The 19,909-nt window shown below is 40.2% G+C and overlaps 1 protein-coding gene and 1 long non-coding RNA gene across 2 annotated transcripts; one reads left to right on the forward strand and one right to left on the reverse strand.

Annotated features, from left to right (window-relative positions):
• The first annotated feature begins 3,683 nt into the window (after positions 1-3,683).
• Positions 3,684-4,551, forward strand: LOC110681297. The gene is made up of 2 exons (XR_002503157.1): positions 3,684-4,038; positions 4,094-4,551. It is a non-coding gene; the product is annotated as an uncharacterized LOC110681297 (long non-coding RNA).
• A 3,249-nt stretch (positions 4,552-7,800) lies between these two features.
• Positions 7,801-9,903, reverse strand: LOC5579356. The gene has a single exon (XM_021857057.1). The coding sequence runs from the start codon at positions 9,872-9,874 to the stop codon at positions 7,943-7,945; it is 1,932 nt and encodes a 643-aa protein (XP_021712749.1). The 5' UTR covers positions 9,875-9,903; the 3' UTR covers positions 7,801-7,942.
• Between the last annotated feature and the right edge of the window lie 10,006 nt (positions 9,904-19,909).

Consider the following 19,909-nt stretch of genomic DNA (forward strand, 5'->3'; position numbering starts at 1 on the left):
GAGGCTCGTGCCAAGCAAATGAAGGATAATATCCGTTACGATAACGGTCGTTTCCGGAATTTGCCTGGTAGAGTATCGAACAATGCTCATTTTTCAGTTAACGATCGCTTGATTAGGAATCATACCCACCAGGAAGATCATAATCATGCTCATTCACAAACAAATTTTAATCCGTCGGGTAGCCGTTCGAATCTTTCAATTTCTAATGTATCTACCCACGGTAAATCCTTTGCCGATATCGTAGCAGGTAATTTGAACTCTTCCCCTGTTCGTTCCATGAGTACCCATTCTACTTGTTTCAAATCAAATGGAAAAAACCCTACCGCCACAGGTAACTCCTACCCCGCTTCTTCGTCTACCGAAAATTCCAATGGGAAATCATCAGATGATATGTCTGCCTCTGATTTTAATTTTCTAACTGAACAATTGAATCTAATGATTGATGCAATGTTCAAAACCACCACTATGACTGAAGCAGTCCAAGTAGGTGTTAAATTTACAAATCAAATTGTTATTGGATTACGTTTTTCTAATGGATCCAAATAATAATTTAAATATTTTAAATTGGAATGCTCGTTCTCTGAATGGTAAAGAGGACGAGCTGTTTAATTTTCTTACAGCTAATAACGTGCATATAGCAGTTATTACCGAAACTTATTTAAAACCTGGATCCAAATTTAAAAAAGATCCTAACTCCGTAATGATCGACTTGATGGGGCATGTGGGGGAGTTGCAATCATCATTCATAGGCGTATAAAACATCAACTGTTTTCGTCATTTGAAACTAAAGTTTTTGAAACTTTAGGTGTTTCTGTTGAAACACAGTTTGGTAAATATACTTTCATAGCTGCCTATTTGCCTTTTCAATGCTCTGGACAGCAAGTTAATTGGCTTCAAACTGACTTGCGAAAATTAACTCGCAATAAGTCAAAATTTTTTGTCATTGGTGACTTTAATGCCAAACATCGGTCATGGAATAATTCTCAAAGTAATTCCAACGGCAGAATTTTATTTGATGAGTGCTCTTCAGGATATTTCTCAATTCAATACCCTGATAGCCCTACATGTTTTTCCTCTTCTAGAAATCCATCTACGATTGACTTGGTCTTAACCGACTCTAGTCATCTTTGTAGCCAATTAGTTACTCATGCTGATTTTGATTCTGATCATGTCCCTGTTACATTTCAAATATCGCATGAAGCGATTCTCAATCCTATCAGCTCCACTTTCAATTATTTACGAGCCGACTGGAATATATATGAAACGTATGTTGACTCTAATCTTGATGTTAACATTTCTTTAGAAACTAAAATTGATATTGACAATGCTCTTGAAACTTTAACAAATTCCATTGTTGAAGCCAGAAACATTGCAATTCCAAAATGTGAAGTAAAATTTGAATCCGTGATTATAGACGATGATCTTAAACTCTTGATCCGTCTTAAAAACGTGAGGAGAAGGCAATTTCAACGCACTCGTGATCCTGCTATGAAAATTATATGGCAGGATTTGCAGAAAGAAATCAAGAAACGTTTTGCAGATTTAAGAAACAAAAATTTCGAAAATAAAATTTCTCAATTGGACCCCGGCTCTAAGCCCTTTTGGAAATTATCTAAAATCTTGAAAAAACCTCAGAAGCCTATACCGGCATTGAAAGAGGAAAACAAATTATTACTAACTAATTGCGAAAAAGCTCAAAAACTTGCTATGCAGTTTGAAAGTGCGCACAATTTTAATTTAGGACTTACTAGTCCAATTGAAAATCAAGTTACTCAGGAGTTCGAAAATATTCTCAATCAAGAGAACGTTTTCGAAAATGCCTGGGAGACTGATTTGGAAGAAGTGAGAACTATTATTAAAAAATTCAAAAATATGAAAGCTCCTGGCGATGATGGAATTTTCTACATCCTCATCAAGAAACTTCCAGAAAGTAGCTTATCATTTTTAGTTGATATATTTAACAAATGTTTTCAATTAGCATATTTTCCTGACAAATGGAAAAATGCTAAGGTTGTTCCAATTTTAAAACCAGACAAAAATCCTGCAGAAGCTTCTAGCTATCGTCCAATCAGTTTGCTTTCCTCCATCAGTAAACTTTTTGAAAAGGTTATTTTGAACAGAATGATGGCCCACATCAACGAGAATTCAATTTTTGCCAATGAACAGTTCGGATTCCGCCATGGACATTCGACCACTCATCAACTTTTACGTGTAACAAATTTGATCCCTTCCAACAAATCTGAAGGCTACTCTACTGGTCTTGCTCTTCTAGACATAGAAAAAGCATTCGACAGTGTTTGGCATGAAGGTTTGATTGTAAAATTGAAAAATTTTAATTTTCCAACATACATTGTTAGAATAATTCAAAGTTATCTGTCAAATCGTACACTTCAGGTTAATTATCAGAACTCCAGATCTGAAAGACTTCCTGTAAGAGCTGGTGTTCCCCAAGGCAGCATTTTGGGACCAATATTATACAATATTTTCACATCTGACTTACCTGAGTTACCTCAGGGATGTCAAAAATCTTTGTTTGCGGATGACACAGGCCTCTCCGCCAAAGGACGAAGCCTGCGTGTCATCTGTAGTCGATTGCAAAAAAGTTTGGATATTTTTTCTTCATACTTGCAAAAATGGAAGATTTCTCCTAATGCTTCCAAAACTCAACTAATAATATTCCCACATAAACCAAAAGCTCTTTATTTGAAACCTTCAAGTAGACATGTTGTCACGATGAGAGGGGTTCCAATAAATTGGTCAGATGAAGTTAAGTATCTAGGACTCATGCTAGATAAGAATTTAACTTTCAAAAATCACATTGAGGGCATTCAAGCCAAATGTAACAAATATGTAAAATGTCTCTATCCCCTTATTAATAGAAAATCAAAACTTTGTCTTAAGAACAAGCTTTTGATATTCAAACAAATTTTCAGGCCAGCCATGTTGTATGCTGTACCAATATGGACTAGCTGTTGTAATACCAGGAAGAAAGCTCTGCAGAGAATTCAAAATAAAATTTTGAAAATGATTCTGAGGCTTCCTCCCTGGTATAGTACCAATGAGTTACATAGGATATCCAATGTTGAAACATTGGAACAAATGTCAAATAAAATAATCAATAATTTCAGGCAAAAATCGTTACATTCTACTATTGCCACGATTAATGCGTTATATGTTTAGGTTAAGTTAGGTTAAGTATATTAAAAACTTTTTTTTTTCTCTTATAAGCAGGTGAAATCAACTCACCTGTAAAAAATCTGAACTGCTACGGCAAATGAAATGTAATATGTTGTTAACAAAATGTTAATAAAATCTTAGATTTGTTTTACCAAATTAGGATGATAGTGTTGTCTAATAACACAGAACACCTAGATATAGGAAATAATGAATGTAATGTTTGGAATGATACTAATAAAGAAATTAAAAAAAAAAAAAAAAAAAAAAAAAAAAAAAAAAAAAAAAAAAAAAAAAAAAAAAAGAAAAACAATTCCACTAAACAGCTCCAGATATAATCCCCGAGAAAAAAAAAAACACTTATAACTTTGGAAAACATGTTTGTACAGAACATTTGCACGTGGCGTAACACCATCCGCCGAATCTGCTTTTCACCAGCCGAACCGAAAAAAAAAGAAAAACAAAAACGCGATGCGAGGTAAACGTGACACAAAATTCAAAACACAGCCGTTCGCGCGCACGGCTTGCTGCGATCATAATGGGACCTTTGCACGAGATAGTTTCAAAATCATTTATTGGTCCAATTGTGTTTGTGCACATAATAGACATAATAAATTAGACCGCTAATGTCGCTGCAAATCTTGTGACCAACATCTAGTATGCCTATTTTTGTGATGGTACTCAAAGTGTCAAATTTTCATCAACTCAATCATAGCAATCATGCATTCGAAACCAAAATATACACTCAATCAACGTTCTTACGCGAGTGAAGTGTTTTGTTACCAAAATGGGTTTTTCATATACTCTCAAGAGTTGTGATTCAACGTACAGACGAAAGTCCCGTCTGGGTGTGTCGTTCTACAGGTGACGAACGCTCATAAATCTCAAAATTACATGATAAAACCACTTTTTATTTCAGATTCCCTACAGATACTGTGATGGCCGCGCAATGGATGGCAAGTTTAAAGCAGAATTATCAAGAATTGAAACAAAATAGAGATACAGCTTTTCGTTCCCGACACTTTTCGAACTGCTGCTTCAAGAGTGTCGGAGGGAGACGATTCCTTACTGCTGCGGCGAAATTTTACAAATAATTGTTTTATCTTAAGTCCTTTAGACTATATGGTTCCATGTAAGCGGTTCGAGTGCGTACAAGTACTATTTCAACATTGGGAGTTGTATATGTTTTATTAATCACTTTTTGTTCAATTGTATCCTTTAAAAAAAAATCACATCATTCTTCAATTGCTATACGATGGAGGGGAAAAACAAGAGATGGAGTATCTACTCTACAATACAAAAATCCAACTGCTTATCCTTCCGACGATCACGAACGCGAATGATAAAGATTGATCAATAAATATATTTTCAACACAATCTGATCCGTTCTTATCATGTGGAAGAAGTAAGTAAATGATGTTTCATTCAGTTCCAACTGTTCTAGCCATTCTTCCTTACAATTCAACAACATTTGCTTTCGCTTTTACTCGGTTCACTTCTCATGCACAACGAAATGACTAAATAAAACCAAAACAATCGTTGACACTTTGAGTACCGATGGTTGGCGCCAACAAAAATCAAGGCTACTGTGGTTGAGTTATCCCTACACTGAGGCAAAAATCTCGCATGAATTTCATAAGATCACACTAATGAACGCGTTTTTTATTATTTTTTGTTGGTTCATAAGACACTTGCGTATTTCACTCGGCGAGATTGAGATTCATAAGACAAGTGTAATTTTTTCATAACAATCAATTGTTAATGTCATAAGAACGCTTATGAACCCCATTGCTCATCATTGTGAAGAACCACGTGAGGCAAATTTTCTCGGTACAGCCATTTCACTATCATAAATTCAATATGGCTTCCGAAATGGACGTGTTTGCTGATTTGTCGCTGGCTGACTCCGTTTCTAATGCATCAAAGGGTAAATATTTTCTATTTATCATCAATTCTGCTGTAAATAACACTTTCTTTCGATCAGATTATGGAATTGGATCCAAAGAATAAGATTTTGAATGAAAATTTAAAACAATTTGTATGACGCGTAAGAAATCACAAACCCCCCTCATCCATTAATCCGCCCCTAACGTAAACCTGCACCAATTCAGGCGTTCTTCACAACTTTTCTCAATAATGTTTCGCTGCTATAATATACTTCTTCGCGTTCAAAATAGGTTAGCCAACTAGAGAAAATCGAATTTTCATCCATTTTGTCGTATCGCAAATCGATTCTAATGCTTACAGTAAAGTGCTTTAATCGAATTGCCACATGACAAAATGGATGAAAATTTGATTTTCCCAAGTTGGTTAACCTATTTTCAATGCGGATTAATATTATTCATTCATTGAAATTTATAATCTAAAGCTCAAATGACACTAGACAGTCTTATGGAACCAAGAATGGATCAGAACGTAATTCATAAGACTATCTATGGATTTTGTTATCAAGTCAATGCTGGTTCATAAGATCATCTTACGAAATTCCTTCGAGATGTATTATGGAAACAACATCTGCCGAAAACCATACGATGGTCTTATGAATTTCAAAGATTTTTCTTGTGTCGTAATTCCATAAGCAAATCTTATGACAGTCTTACGTTTGCTTTCCTCAGTGTATCACAACCCTTGTATGGGACTAGCAGCGCCCCTAGCGTTCTAAATCTAATACTTCCAAGGGTGGAGGGCGGCTGTCAAATGGGAGTAAAATTGAAAAGCCGCCAACTGAAGTCCAGAACCAGTTTTAAGGCTTAACGCGGAATAGTAAAAAATATTATTCGCAAGATTACAGGTAATAAATGCGCTTGGAAGATATTGTTAGCAAGCAATTATTAGCTACATGCTACTACAGTGCGCTGTTAGCAATTTAATCAGAAAATTCTGCTGAATTCCCAAAATGGATGTTTTCGACAAAATTGATTACGCCTTCACCATTGTTTGGTCGTAATTTTGTATGGTTGTTTACATTTTAGAACCAGCTACAAGTTGGGGTAGCAATAAAGAGCCGCCAGTACCACCCTTGAATACTTCTATTGTGCACATCGATCTACCAAACGCTATCCTAACTTCTCTTAACCTAGGTTCTTCTTTAGTACTTGCCAGCACCTGTTTTTCGAAATTTCTCCATAGTGATTTCCATATAAACCTTCAAATCATCACCTAGAAAGCTGAAAATTTCACAAAACACTATTTTTATGGTAAGGATGGTAAAGAAGCTATGGGAGACAGGGTTGCGATGGATCTTCTTCGTGAACAATGATCGACGCATCTTCGCGATCCAACATTCGCCAAAATTCATTTTTCATTTTTGCGTCACGAAGAGCATCGCAAAAAGCGAACGGATGCAACGCCGAAGAAGCAAAATGAACACACCGATAAGTGGTTCGCGAAGCCTTTCCACTCGTAGGATTCATTTATCCACGCGCTGTTCATTCTCGTGATTCATTGCAAGGTTGCTTCTTCTCGCAAAGACAAGCAAACACTCCACGCTAAGCCAGCTCCACGCAGCGCATGTGTTAAAGCTACACAGAATGAGGCAACCAATGCAGAACTGGCTGACTGAGTGAAAATTCTGAGTAGGTCGCACTCATTCTGTGAGTTGCCGACGTTTTGGCCTTCGGCTGTCCGGGATCGTTGGAAACGGAACTTTCAATGATATCCCGCGTGGCAGCAAACAGTTGGCCGTTGGTAAGATGGGGAGTTATCTGAGATGTTTTCTAGCGAAAAGCCGGAAAATGATCGCAAATGCGAAAGTTTTTTCCCCATTTGCTTCCGCTTCGGTCATTCAAATGAAAAAATTTCTGAAAATCTTTAAAATTGGAATGTTTTTTTTATGTTTTCAGAAGCATAACAAAAATGGAAACGAATTCCGCATTCCAAGTGTTCCTCCTCTGTGCGCAATTCACTAATTCAGTTTTGTTTACCACCGTTTGCACAAAACTGTGAACAGTCCCTTTGCACAGAATCTGTGCTGCACGAAAAGAGGCCAATTTTGTGCGCTTGGCACTCATTTTTGAGCGGAGCAAGTTTAGCGTGATTGTTGCAAGCCCACATGAAGATGATCGAAATGAATATTTTCCTGTTCTTCGCGAAGAGTAGGCAGTGTGGATCGTACCGTTCAAATTATCGAGCGATGGAAAATCACCCGATGATAGCGTCGGGAGAAACAGCGATCCGAAAATGAAACACGAACGAATGAAGCGCCCGAACGGTTGTTTGTGTTTATTCGCAGATTCTGTTTTGATGCCTACGAAAATTCATCGTGCCTCGCGTTTCCGATCGTTGTTCAGCAACATTGATGGGAGATTGGATTTGTGTTGCAATTGTCCACAATTGCAACCGATAGGAATTTAGGAATGGTTACCGAAAATCTCATTTAGTATTTTTTTGTAATCAATTTTTCAATAATAACTTATTTTGTTATGTCCTTATGTCTTGAGTTTGTATGCCATACAAACTCAGTTATTTTTGTTTTTTTAACTCTTATGTCAAACCAACAAAAATCAAATTTAGACATTCAAACAAATTGTAGAATTTGACATTTAATTGTCATTCTTCTCTACCCGGATACCTATACTATAGGAGCAACCGTCGACCCAATCCTTTTCGGTTTAAATTACATGAGGGTTTCAGAACACTTTTCCATTTGTTTATTTAGGTTTTCTATATCGCAAGTTTGATTTTTAACAACATTTGCCAAACATATTGGATATTGAACGAACAAATAAAAAAAATGTTCCAATGGTGTATGTGATAACCAAAGACAGGATTAGTCTTGGAAATACTCCAGGTTCGAATCATCGTCATCATACACTTCACTGAACGAATCATCCTGGAAGTAATTTTCGCTGTATGCTTCATCGTCTTCATACCGCAAGGGAACAAGGGAATTTTCCGATAGCGAGTCGGAATTATTCCGACAGGATCTTCCACTGTTTTGATCACCATAAGAGTCACTGTAATCATTGAACTCGTTGAACAAGTCATCCCGGAAGGAATTTTCCGATGGGGATTCGGCATCATACCGATAGGATCCGCGACTGCTTTCGTCATCATGAGATTCATAGACATCATCGAATTCGTTGAACGAACCATCCCGAGAGGAATCAATGCGAATTATTTCTTCTAGCTCATTATCGGATTCGGCCGTAACGGAACTTTCCGATAGAGATTCGGAATCATTCCGATAGGGTCTGTTATCATCATCATGAGATTCATTCTCATCATCGTATTCGTTGAACGAATCATTCCGGAAGGAATTTGCCGACATAGAGCCGGAATCACTCCGATAAGATCTTTCCCTGTTTTCGTCATCCTGAGACTCATCGTCATGATTGATTTCGTTAAACGAGTCATTCCGAAAGGAATCATTACTAACAGTTTCGTCAAACGCATTACCCGATCCGGTCCTAAATGAATGTTCCGATAGTGGTTCAGCATCATTCTGATAGGAACTTTCACTGCTTTCGACATCATGATATTCATTGATCGAATTGTGGCGGCCTTCGTTTTCGTTAGGGTTATATTGTTTTTGGCAACTCTCACAATGATCGGCTCCTGTATTCGAAGCACAGCTATGATAGATTCCCACAAGGTGAGATAGGTTCGCTTTAGCCAAATCGTGAATGATTGTTCCGTATGTGCAAATTTCTGGTTGTAAACCTTCACCGTTCCCGCTAAACGTGAACATATAGTTTATGTAGGCACAGCACTTGATGGCTGGGAAAAATATGTTCACTTCGCGAGAAGCTGATTCGTTGAGGTCAAAATTGACGACTGCATTCCTTGTTGTTAAAACCACTGCATTTTGAATGATTTCCATTTTCAAATTGATGCTTCGACTGGATTCTGAGTTCCGCTTCAGGACAATTGACACACCGAACAACATGATACATTTGCGAAAGTACATGTTTGTCTTGTAATATTGTGCTGATGAATCCAATCCGGTGAGGTGTGAATTCTGTGGGTCTACATCCAAGCTGTTGTAGAAATTCACTTTTTGTCCTTTGAAAAACGGTTCTGTTCGCGATCGAATCATCATGAGCATATCTTGTTTTACATGATCGTCGATTTGTTTGGAATTGGTCCAATTTTCTATTGCCAATAGCAGTTCGTTTTTCGTACAATTCAGCGTTTCGCATGTTAAAACCTTTTGAACAACAGTCAAGGGAACCGTTAGAAAAGAATCTTGAATGAGAAGCTGGTTTGCAACATCCGATAAGTGTTCTTCACAACGACTCACAATCAATCGTAAATCGTATTCGATGGCCAGAGCAAAAATTTTCCACAAGTGCTTCTCCCATTTCGTGACATTGGCAACAACCCATTCGGAGAAGCTTTCCTTGACCTTCGTATCTATGAGGAGCATCCTGGCTAATGAATAAAATTCCAAACCTTCATCCAACGACATTTTTTCTAGGGTTCCATCGAATCCGAAGTACATGAATCTTAGACAATGCTGGAAAGCTGAATGGGACACTCCAAACAGCCGGATCTCCAGTTGATTGCGCTCGCTGAAGTGCCCGTACAACATTGCACGGAAATAATCGGACATTGTGGCCAGCACGACTCGGTGAGCTTGGACAGAAACGGTTTCGGACGGATTTATGTCACTGTCCACGACGATAGTTACATCGCGTAAAGCAGGATCTTCATACAGGTTCTGCACACACGACGCGAATCCGTCGTTCTTTTTTTGCATGATTATTGCTGAAAGTATAGTAAAATAGGTATAGTATTGTAATATAGTGTTTCTACGTTCGAAATTCTTTCACGCTTTATAATTTCCCAAGCTTAGCATATTCTTTTTTTTTAACAAAATATATTGTGAGTTTAAGGGTTTGTTTGAAAGTAGCTTGCTTTATTGGTTGTTTCAATGTGATATCTGTATGTATTATAAGATGGTATTTATTGTTGCTCCAAACTAATTTTTTAGGTAACACTGCTGAACACGTTTTTGCCTCAAGCACCAAAATACCGCTATTTACTAAATTATACACTGAAAAAAATCCACACGTTTGATCCGTGTGTTCAAAATTATTGATCGATTCTTTAACGTCTAAATCGATTTGTTGTGATTTTCTTACAAACTTCGTGTGTGTTACACATTCAATTCTTTAATATTGCTTCATGGACTGATTCATCAACCGACAACATAAACTCCATAGTTTTCCACATCAGATCCTGAAGCTTTCCATTTCAAATTCGTATGCGTTAACCTATGGGTGCATAGATCATTACCCAACACGGATTCAGTGTGTTTAACTTACACGCAAACAAATTTTGTTGTATAATCTACCGAATCCATGGTAGAATTAAGAACTGCACCAACGATTTTCAACCGACTACAAAAATCTGTTAAGCTTACTATAATCTGGTGAAAATCACTGAGCAGTGCAGTAAATTTGACTATGTCCATAGTAGCATCCACTACAAAGCATTGTATTTCAACCCGTGACACCAACCGTACAACACAGTGTGGTCAAAAGTATGATGCTAAACTTCTCAAATCAAGAATGTTTCTAGTCAAAAATACTACAACTCTGGTTAAATCAACAGAAGAAATTTTCTTGTGTAGTGATGTTGACTATGTTTTGGTAGAGTTAACAGATTAATGTAGTCGGTTGAAAATCGTTGGTGCAGTTCTTAATTTTACCATGGATTCAGTAGTTTCTACAATAAAATTCATTTCAGTGTAGCTTTCAGCTTCAAATAAAAGGAAATATGCTAATCCCGGGCTTCCCAAAATATGGAGTTGCGGCGCCCCGCTTGTTGCTGACTCACTTGTTTGGAAAAAAACATTCAAGTGAGCTTGCGACGAGCAGAGGAGCCTCGAATCCATATTTTGGGGAGCAAGAGTTCTCTATCAAATTTATTCTTTCAGTCTCATGATATTCATGTTCTATCACACATGACTATCTAAAGCTACTACATTTCTAATTCAATAAGCAAATCAGCTGGTTTTCATGATTTAGGGGTACCGGGGGCAGTATGAACACCCGGAGCAGAATGGACACCCCCTGCATTTTTGCATATGCGAATAATTTTACGCTTTAGATACAAACAATATTTCAGTTACCTGTCGAAAGAGTAAGTTGTCTACTAAAATTTCAGAAAAAATGTTTTAAACATTGATTTTATAGCAATAAATTGAGCCTGATTTTTTGGGTTCGAAAATTATAACATTCACACCTCACCAAATAAAATTTCAGAGGCAAATTACTGCAAGTTGACCGAAAATGCAGCTCTTGACTGAATCTTCAATTATTTATGCTCGATTCAAAAATATAGAAGATTTTTTTCTGCTAATTTAAGACATTAAAAAACTTATATGAAAATTTCTTATACTGTTGGGGCAATATGGACACCGGGTGACAAAGCATAGCTGACACTTTAAAAAGAAAGAAATGTAACTTCATACACAAAACTATTTTGCGTTTAATGCAATGATTACGATGCGGAACCATAAATCGGTTGAAAATCGTCAATTCTGTATTAAAACTAATCTGGAGGCAATATTGAAAGCATCTCTATGAAAAATATCGTAAATTGGTTTTTATCATGTTTCCAGTGGTACAGTGAACTATCACTATGGTTTCTTGAATGTGTACTTCATTTTCCGAGGTTCTGGGAATGATCGCGGGACAATTTTCCTATAAACGTTAAGGTGTCCATACTGCCCCATGGGGGTGTCCACTTTGCCCCGCTAGCTTGATGATGACTACCAAATATAAGCTTCTTTTAAACCTTTTTTTGGAAATGAAATATTTTTTTTCAAAGTTTTGCAACAATGTTTAACAAATGCTTAAGAACTCTAAAAAGTATACTGCATATGAAAAACTGTATAATATTCATGTATTTACAGTCAAAATAGGAAAATTCCTTAGGGTGTCCATACTGCCCCGTGTCCCCCTAATATTTGGAAATTCATGTTTGTTTCACATGACAACCTAATGCTGATACACATGTTATTATACCTTTGAAGTCAATGACGAAATCCATATGGCTACCACACTCAAATCATGTGGTTTTCCTCATTGCCAATGACATTGCGCAAATCTATAAGTAAAACACACGACCATGACGTGTAGATTTTTCTCAGTGTAAGGGTTCCTGGGTTCTCCAGAAGTACCAATCAAGTGTTCAAATCAGCAAATGTCCATGAACTTCTACAGCACCTCTTAATCGAAATATTCTACAATCAATAAACATCCTCAACTGATTCCAATAACACTTTCTAGGGTGGAGCTTGCCAGGCTCCAGAAATACCAATCAAGTGTCCAAATCAGCAAATTTCCATAACTTCTACAGCACCTCTCAATCGACATATTCTACAATCAATACACATCCTCAACTGATTCCAATAACACTTTCTAGGGTGGAGCTTGCCACGCTCCAGAAGTACCAATCAAGTGTTCAAATCAGCAAATTTGCATTAACTTCTACAGCACCTCTCAAATGACATATTCTACAATCTTTTATATCCTGTAAATAAAGAATAATATAATATGTTAGTGTCCACAGTTCGGGAAGTCTCTCTTCTGCGCCAACTGCAGCCAGTACTTATAGATCAGAAATACCGTAGGTACGAACAGATAAAAGGTACCAATCCAAAAGGCAGAATAATTAATATCACTTGAGATAGGTAGACATGACAGTCCTTTCACCTTTAGAAACTTTCTAATAACTCTTTAAAAGCCAGCTACAAGTTGCAACAACTCATACAACGAACAATCGAAAATATATCCAAAGAATTCCACGATCTTATTTTAAATACGCAAATTTGCTAATTCCAAGACTACAACAAAACATTCAAATCATTGGATTTTACATTACATTACATTTGAAAAATTCGTCAACACTAAAGAAAAATTTCGTTCGTCTCCATACAACAATCGCTTCACAAAAGAACAACTATGTTCACAATAAACGACAATTTCGTCAGCTCTGAAGAACAATTTGGTTCAACACAAATTGGCAATTTCACCACACTTTCAAAAACAGATACATTTGGAAATTTCACCACACTTTCAAAAATAGATACAATTGGCAATTCGCCACCCCAAAGAAAATCGATTATCTTCAACACACGTTTCCATGATCCTCGTCGTCACTTTTATATCCTGAAAATAAAGAATAATATAATATGTTAGTGTCCACAGTTCGGGAAGTCTCTCTTCTGCGCCAACTGCAGCCAGTACTTATAGATCAGAAATACCGTAGGTACGAACAGATAAAAGGTACCAATCCAAAAGGCAGAATAATTAATATCACTTGAGATAGGTAGACATGACACAATCAATACACATCCTCAACGGATTCCAACAGCACTTTCTAGGGTGGAGCTTACCAGGCTCCAGAAGTACCAATCAAGTGTTCAAATCAGCAAATGTCCATGAACTTCTACAGCAGCTCTCAATCGACATATTCTACAATCAATACACATCCTCAACTGATTCGAATAACACTTTCTAGGGTGGAGCTTGCCAGGCTCCAGAAGTACCAATCAAGTGTCCAAATCAGCAATTTTCCATAAACTTCTACAGCACCTCTTAATCGACATATTCTACAATCAATACACATCCTCAACTGATTCCAATAACACTTTCTAGGGTGGAGCTTGCCAGGCTCCAGAAGTACCAATCAAGTGTCCAAATCAGCAAATTTCCATTAACTTCTACAGCACCTCTCAAATGACATATTCTACAATCATTTCACATCCTCAACTGATTCCAATAACACTTTCTAGGGTGGAGCTTGCCACGCTCCAGAAGTACCAATCAAGTGTTCAAATCAGCAAATTTGCATTAACTTCTACAGCACCTCTCAAATGACATATTCTACAATCAATACACATCCTCAACGGATTCCAACAGCACTTTCTAGGGTGGAGCTTACCAGGCTCCAGAAGTACCAATCAAGTGTTCAAATCAGCAAATGTCCATGAACTTCTACAGCAGCTCTCAATCGACATATTCTACAATCAATACACATCCTCAACTGATTCCAATAACACTTTCTAGGGTGGAGCTTGCCAGGCTCCAGAAGTACCAATCAAGTGTCCAAATCAGCAAATTTCCATTAACTTCTACAGCACCTCTCAAATGACATATTCTACAATCAATACACATCCTCAACGGATTCCAACAGTACTTTCTAGGGTGGAGCTTGCCAGGCTCCAGAAGTACCAATCAAGTGTTCAAATCAGCAAATGTCCATGAACTTCTACAGCAGCTTTCAATCGACATATTCTACAATCAATACACATCCTCAACTGATTCGAATAACACTTTCTAGGGTGGAGCTTGCCAGGCTCCAGAAGTACCAATCAAGTGTTCAAATCAGCAAATTTCCATAAACTTCTACAGCACCTCTCAATCGACATATTCTACAATCAATACACATCCTCAACGGATTCCAATAACACTTTCTAGGGTGGAGCTAACCAGGCTCCAGAAGTACCAATCAAGTGTTCAAATCAGCAATTTTCCATGAACTTCTACAGCACCTCTTAATCGAAATATTCTACAATCAATAAACATCCTCAACTGATTCCAATAACACTTTCTAGGGTGGAGCTTGCCAGGCTCCAGAAGTACCAATCAAGTGTCCAAATCAGCAAATTTCCATAACTTCTACAGCACCTCTCAATCGACATATTCTACAATCAATACACATCCTCAACTGATTCCAATAACACTTTCTAGGGTGGAGCTTGCCACGCTCCAGAAGTACCAATCAAGTGTCCAAATCAGCAAATTTCCATAACTTCTACAGCAGCTCTCAATCGACATATTCTACAATCAATACACATCCTCAACTGATTCCAATAACACTTTCTAGGGTGGAGCTTGCCACGCTCCAGAAGTACCAATCAAGTGTCCAAATCAGCAAATGTCCATGAACTTCTACAGCACCTGTTGCGGATGCAACAAGGGAAACTCCTCCGACTTCTCCGAAATTTTGAACCGTATATTTGTGGCGCAATTCCGAGCGCAGCGATTAAAATTTTCCTGTTACATAAAGTATCATTTAGACATAGTTTTTAGGTTAGTTTTCTTTTACTCACGTTTGTACATTTTCCTTTTTTCTTGCAACGAATCGATCAGTAGTGACCAGTGGTGTGGGAGTGAATAATCCTATTTTTGTACAAAAATTAGTCGTAGACTACTCATTTCTAGCTTTTAGTAATTTACCTTAGTTCACGAACTGTATTTGAGCGCGATTCTTCGCAGGCGACTGGAACAGATTTCCTAGTTTGCTAACCTATAATTTAGATTTTTCTCTTTAGATTTCTTTTCCACTTCTCATAAGCCAGAATGTTTCACATCTTACCACTTCACTTTAGATACCGATACAAATTAGTGTAAGCATAAATAGAAACTAGTATAACAAATAACTTTATAGAATTATAGAAACAATAACTTTATAGAACAACGAAAAAAGGCTAACTGTGACTAACTATAATGTGTTCACGCCCGATCTGTAGATTTGCCAATCCTTGTATATTCTTGTTGTCATCTCTGACATTTCTCCCATGTCATCGTTAACCGTCACACGTACGTCAGTTCCGCAGGCGCAAAGTACTTGAAACGACAGGTCAGCGTTCAATAAGTGCTGTAGACATCAGGTGCGGCGCAACACTTAAAGTGTACGCAACAGTCCCCCCCAGTAGTTGGACCCTGGTCCGGCTTACTATCGTTTGCACCTATGTCCAAAACAGCTAACTTGGTCGCAGGTCTGTCGTAGAATCCGGAAGCAGTCTGCACAACTGCCGAACGAACCTGCCCATCCGAAGAGGTTTTTACCGATACAACGCGTCCTTTGGGCCAGCAATTCCGCGCTAGCTCAGGATCGGCTACGACGACCACGTCACCTACCACAATAGGCTTCACTGGGTAAAACCACTTGGTGCGACGAGTGATAGTGGGCAAGTACTCTGTTACCCACCGCTGCCAGAAACGATTTGCCAGAGCTTCCGAACCCTTCCAAGACTGCTTAACCGCTGAGGGACAAGCTGTGTACGGAACGAGAGGTTTGGATCCGCTTGACGATCCTACCAAGAAGTGGTTAGGAGTCAGCGCTGGCGACGAACAGTTATCTACGGGAACGTGTGTTAGTGGACGGCTGTTGACGATGTTTTCTACCTGAATAAGGTAGCTCCGTAGAACCTCTTCCGTAGGTATCCGTTGAGGTTTGATGATGGCTAGAACCTTCTTAACTGTCTGGATCAGACGTTCCCAGCAGCCACCCATATGTGGGGACGCTGGAGGGTTGAATCGCCACGATGTTGCCGGAGTAGTGAATTCAGTCATCAGTTTGTCCTGGTCAAGTCCCGCCACCGCAGCCTTAAGTTCCTTATCCGCCCCCACAAAGTTTGTCCCACGGTCGCTGCGGATCTCTATTGGAGTTCCACGGCGTGCAAAGCAGTTCCTCAGGGCTAGGATGCAAGAACTTGTGTTCAGCGACGCTGCAAGCTCAAGATGTATCGCCCGAGTTGACAGGCAAGTGACTATCACACCCCAACGTTTCTCGTGTCGACGGCCAATGAGGACGAGAAACGGTCCAAAGAAGTCTACGCCCACGTACGAAAACGGACGCATGAAGGCTGCTACTCGTGCTTTCGGAAGGGATCCCATCGCTGGCGGCTCAGGCTTCGCATTGTTGACCTTACATTGCTGGCAGCTCCGACGAACCTGATCACAGACTCTGCGCACTCGTGGAATGTAAAATTCTCGACGGACTTCGTTCACGCAGGTTTCGTGGCACTGATGCTGATAACGCTGATGCACGCTGGCCACGACGAGACGGGTGGTTGGATGATCTCGAGGGAGTACAATAGGATGCCGTTCACTTTCGTCCACGAAGTCACACTCTCCCAATCGACTGCTGATCCGCATCACTCCGTGGTCGTCGATGAACGGGTTCAGCTTGAATAGGCTACTCTTCTTCTTCAGCCGGTTTCCTGCTGCAACTACTGCTAACTCTTCGCCGTATACGTCTGCCTGGGCTTGCCGAAAAAGGAACGATTCCGCTGTAGAAAGTTCTTCTTGTGTGAGCGGTCCAAGAATCATTGGTTTTCTCTTTTGCTTGTGCCTGACGTTCCCAATGAAACGATGAACCAAGGCCGTCACCCGAAGCATACGTTGCCAAGACGAGAAGTTTTCTGCCTGTAGAATGGTACGAACTGTTCTTTCGATGTGGCCCAGAAAGTTCGCACGAAGTTCGATTATGGTTTCTTCGCCATTCAGCGAGGAAGATGGCCATTCACTTTTGGGCTTCCACAGGAACGGTGGACCGGTGAACCAACGGCTTGTTGGCTTAAGGTCTGGTCTGAACTTCCACTTTGTACCATCATCTGCAACGTTGTGTTTTGTGCCCAGCCATCTCCATTCAGTGATGTCTGTTGCCTCCAGTATTTCACCAACACGAAAGGCCACAAACTGAGAATATCGTCGGTGATCAGACTGAAGCCAACACATGACGTCTCGCGCGTCCGTCCAGAAATAGCGACGATCGATTTTAATGGAGTGTCCTTCCGCAATACTTCGAGCTAACCGTGTACCGACGACAGCTGCTTGAAACTCCAGACGAGGAATGGAGACGAACTTGAGAGGGGCAACCCTTGTCTTACTTCCGATGAGGGCGCATTCGACGTAGTCGTACACTTCGAAACGGAAATAGGACACAGCAGCAAAGCCGCTTTCACTGGAATCTACGAAGGTATGGAGTTCGATGGTAGCTTGATCGATTCTGGCTTCGTGTCGGAAGTAACAACGAGGTATTTTGACAGACTCCAGGTCGGGCAGTATGCGTAGCCAGGTCAGCCATTTCTCCAGATGCTTTTCTTCGATCGGATCGTCCCACCCGGTTTTCGCCCTCCAGATCTCTTGTAGCAAAACCTTCAGATACATCAGATAGTGTGCGATGAGTCCCAAGGGGTCGTAGATAGCCATCAGTGTACGTCCCGCTTGGTGGGATGTTTGGCGCCAGACAGAAGCTCTCGATTGCGATCCGTACAAAGCTTGTAACTGAAGACATCGGACGTCGTGTTCCACCACATGCCGAGAACCTTTTCCATGGCGAGCTCCGCATTCATCTCCATTGACTTTTCGGGCTTCGGATTCTCTCCGAGGGCCTCAAGTATCGCTGACGAATTTGATACCCAGTTCCTCATATGGAATCCACCTTGGAGGTGAATGTAGCGAACGTCATTCGCTAACTGGATTGCCTCCTCCTCTGTGTCAACGCTAGTCAACATATCGTCGACGTAGTGGCGACGGCAGATAGCATCGACAGCAACGGGATACTGGTTCTCGAATCGGGACGCGTTCTCGTTCAGGACGTACAGTGCTGTACTGGGTGAACACGTAGCGCCGAATGTTACTACCTGCATCACGTAATCACATGGCTCAGTTGTGTCCTCGCTAGCACACCACAGGATCCGTTGACTGTGTTCGTCTTCAGGTCGCATTCTGATCTGATGAAACATCTCGGCGACGTCGCCTCCAATGCCGATCAACCGCTCTCGAAACTTGTACAGTACTGGCGGCAGAGCGTTCAATTGATCTGGACCCTTCATCAGCACGGAATTGAGAGATACACCTCCTAGGGATGCAGCTGCATCGAGGACAATCCTTATCTTCCCCGGTTTGTTGTGATTGAATACTGGAAAGATCGGCAAATACCATGTTCGGTCTCCAGTCATACGACTTTCTTCTTGTGTCAGCTTACGAATGTATCCCTTTTGTTCGTAGTCCTCCATCTTCGCACGTAGTGTTTCAGCTAATCGGGCTCACGTTCCATCCTCTTGGTCAGACAACGGTGACGTCTCATCGCCATGGATCGGTTGTTAGGTAGACGTACATCGTCGTATTTCCAAAGTAGGCCGGCTTGGTACCTCCCGTCTTGAAAGGTCGTAACTTTGCGTAGCATTGCTAGGGCTCGTTCATCTTCCTTGGAAAGAAGCTGGTTTTTTGGGGCGCTGATTCCTAGACTATCGAGAGCGAAATAGTTTTTGACCGCTTCGTGTAGGCTCTCGTCCGTTCCATGAAAATGCGAGCAAATGTGGAAGCTGTGGGGAAGAACTGGTTGCACCGAATTATTCGCCGATGTATAAGTACCGTAAACCGTCCAACCAAGTCGTGTCTTCACTGCAACAGGTTCATCCAATTTTCCTTCGCGATCGTCCAAGACATGCATCACTCGAGCGTTGCTCACTCCGATCAAAATCTTCGGCTGGACGTTACTGTAGGGCTCAATCGGCAAACCCCTGAGGTGCGAGTACCTGTCAGCAAGGTTATCAGCAGGTAGAGATTGCGAGGGTAGCTTCAACTCCTTCACCGTGTAGACTTCGCGTAAAGTATGTTGACCGCTACCAGGATGTGTTCCGGAGACGTTCAAGGAAACTATAATCGCGTCCTTTCCATACCGACAGGTATCAGCTGTCCAGCGCAGACATAGGGGGCTCTTCTCGCCTTTCAGGTTCAGTTGTTTCGCCAAACTTTCCTCCATCAACGTCAGGGATGATCCACTGTCTAGGAACGCATGGGTGTGAAGCTCGATCCCATTGTTATAAAGCACAATCGGAATGTACTGAAACAGCACGGACTTGTTTCCTCCTCGATGTGTGTTGCATGATTCGACGTCTTGTAGCACTTGCTGGTGACCTTTAGCCTGGCTCTGGGAACCAGACGATGACGTTTCCGGCTTACCTTTAGTGTCGTTGTGCAGCAGC

Source organism: Aedes aegypti, unplaced genomic scaffold (genome assembly GCF_002204515.2).
Source record: "Aedes aegypti strain LVP_AGWG unplaced genomic scaffold, AaegL5.0 Primary Assembly AGWG_AaegL5_hic_scaff_679_PBJ_arrow, whole genome shotgun sequence".
In the NCBI taxonomy this organism is placed as follows: domain Eukaryota; kingdom Metazoa; phylum Arthropoda; class Insecta; order Diptera; family Culicidae; genus Aedes; species Aedes aegypti.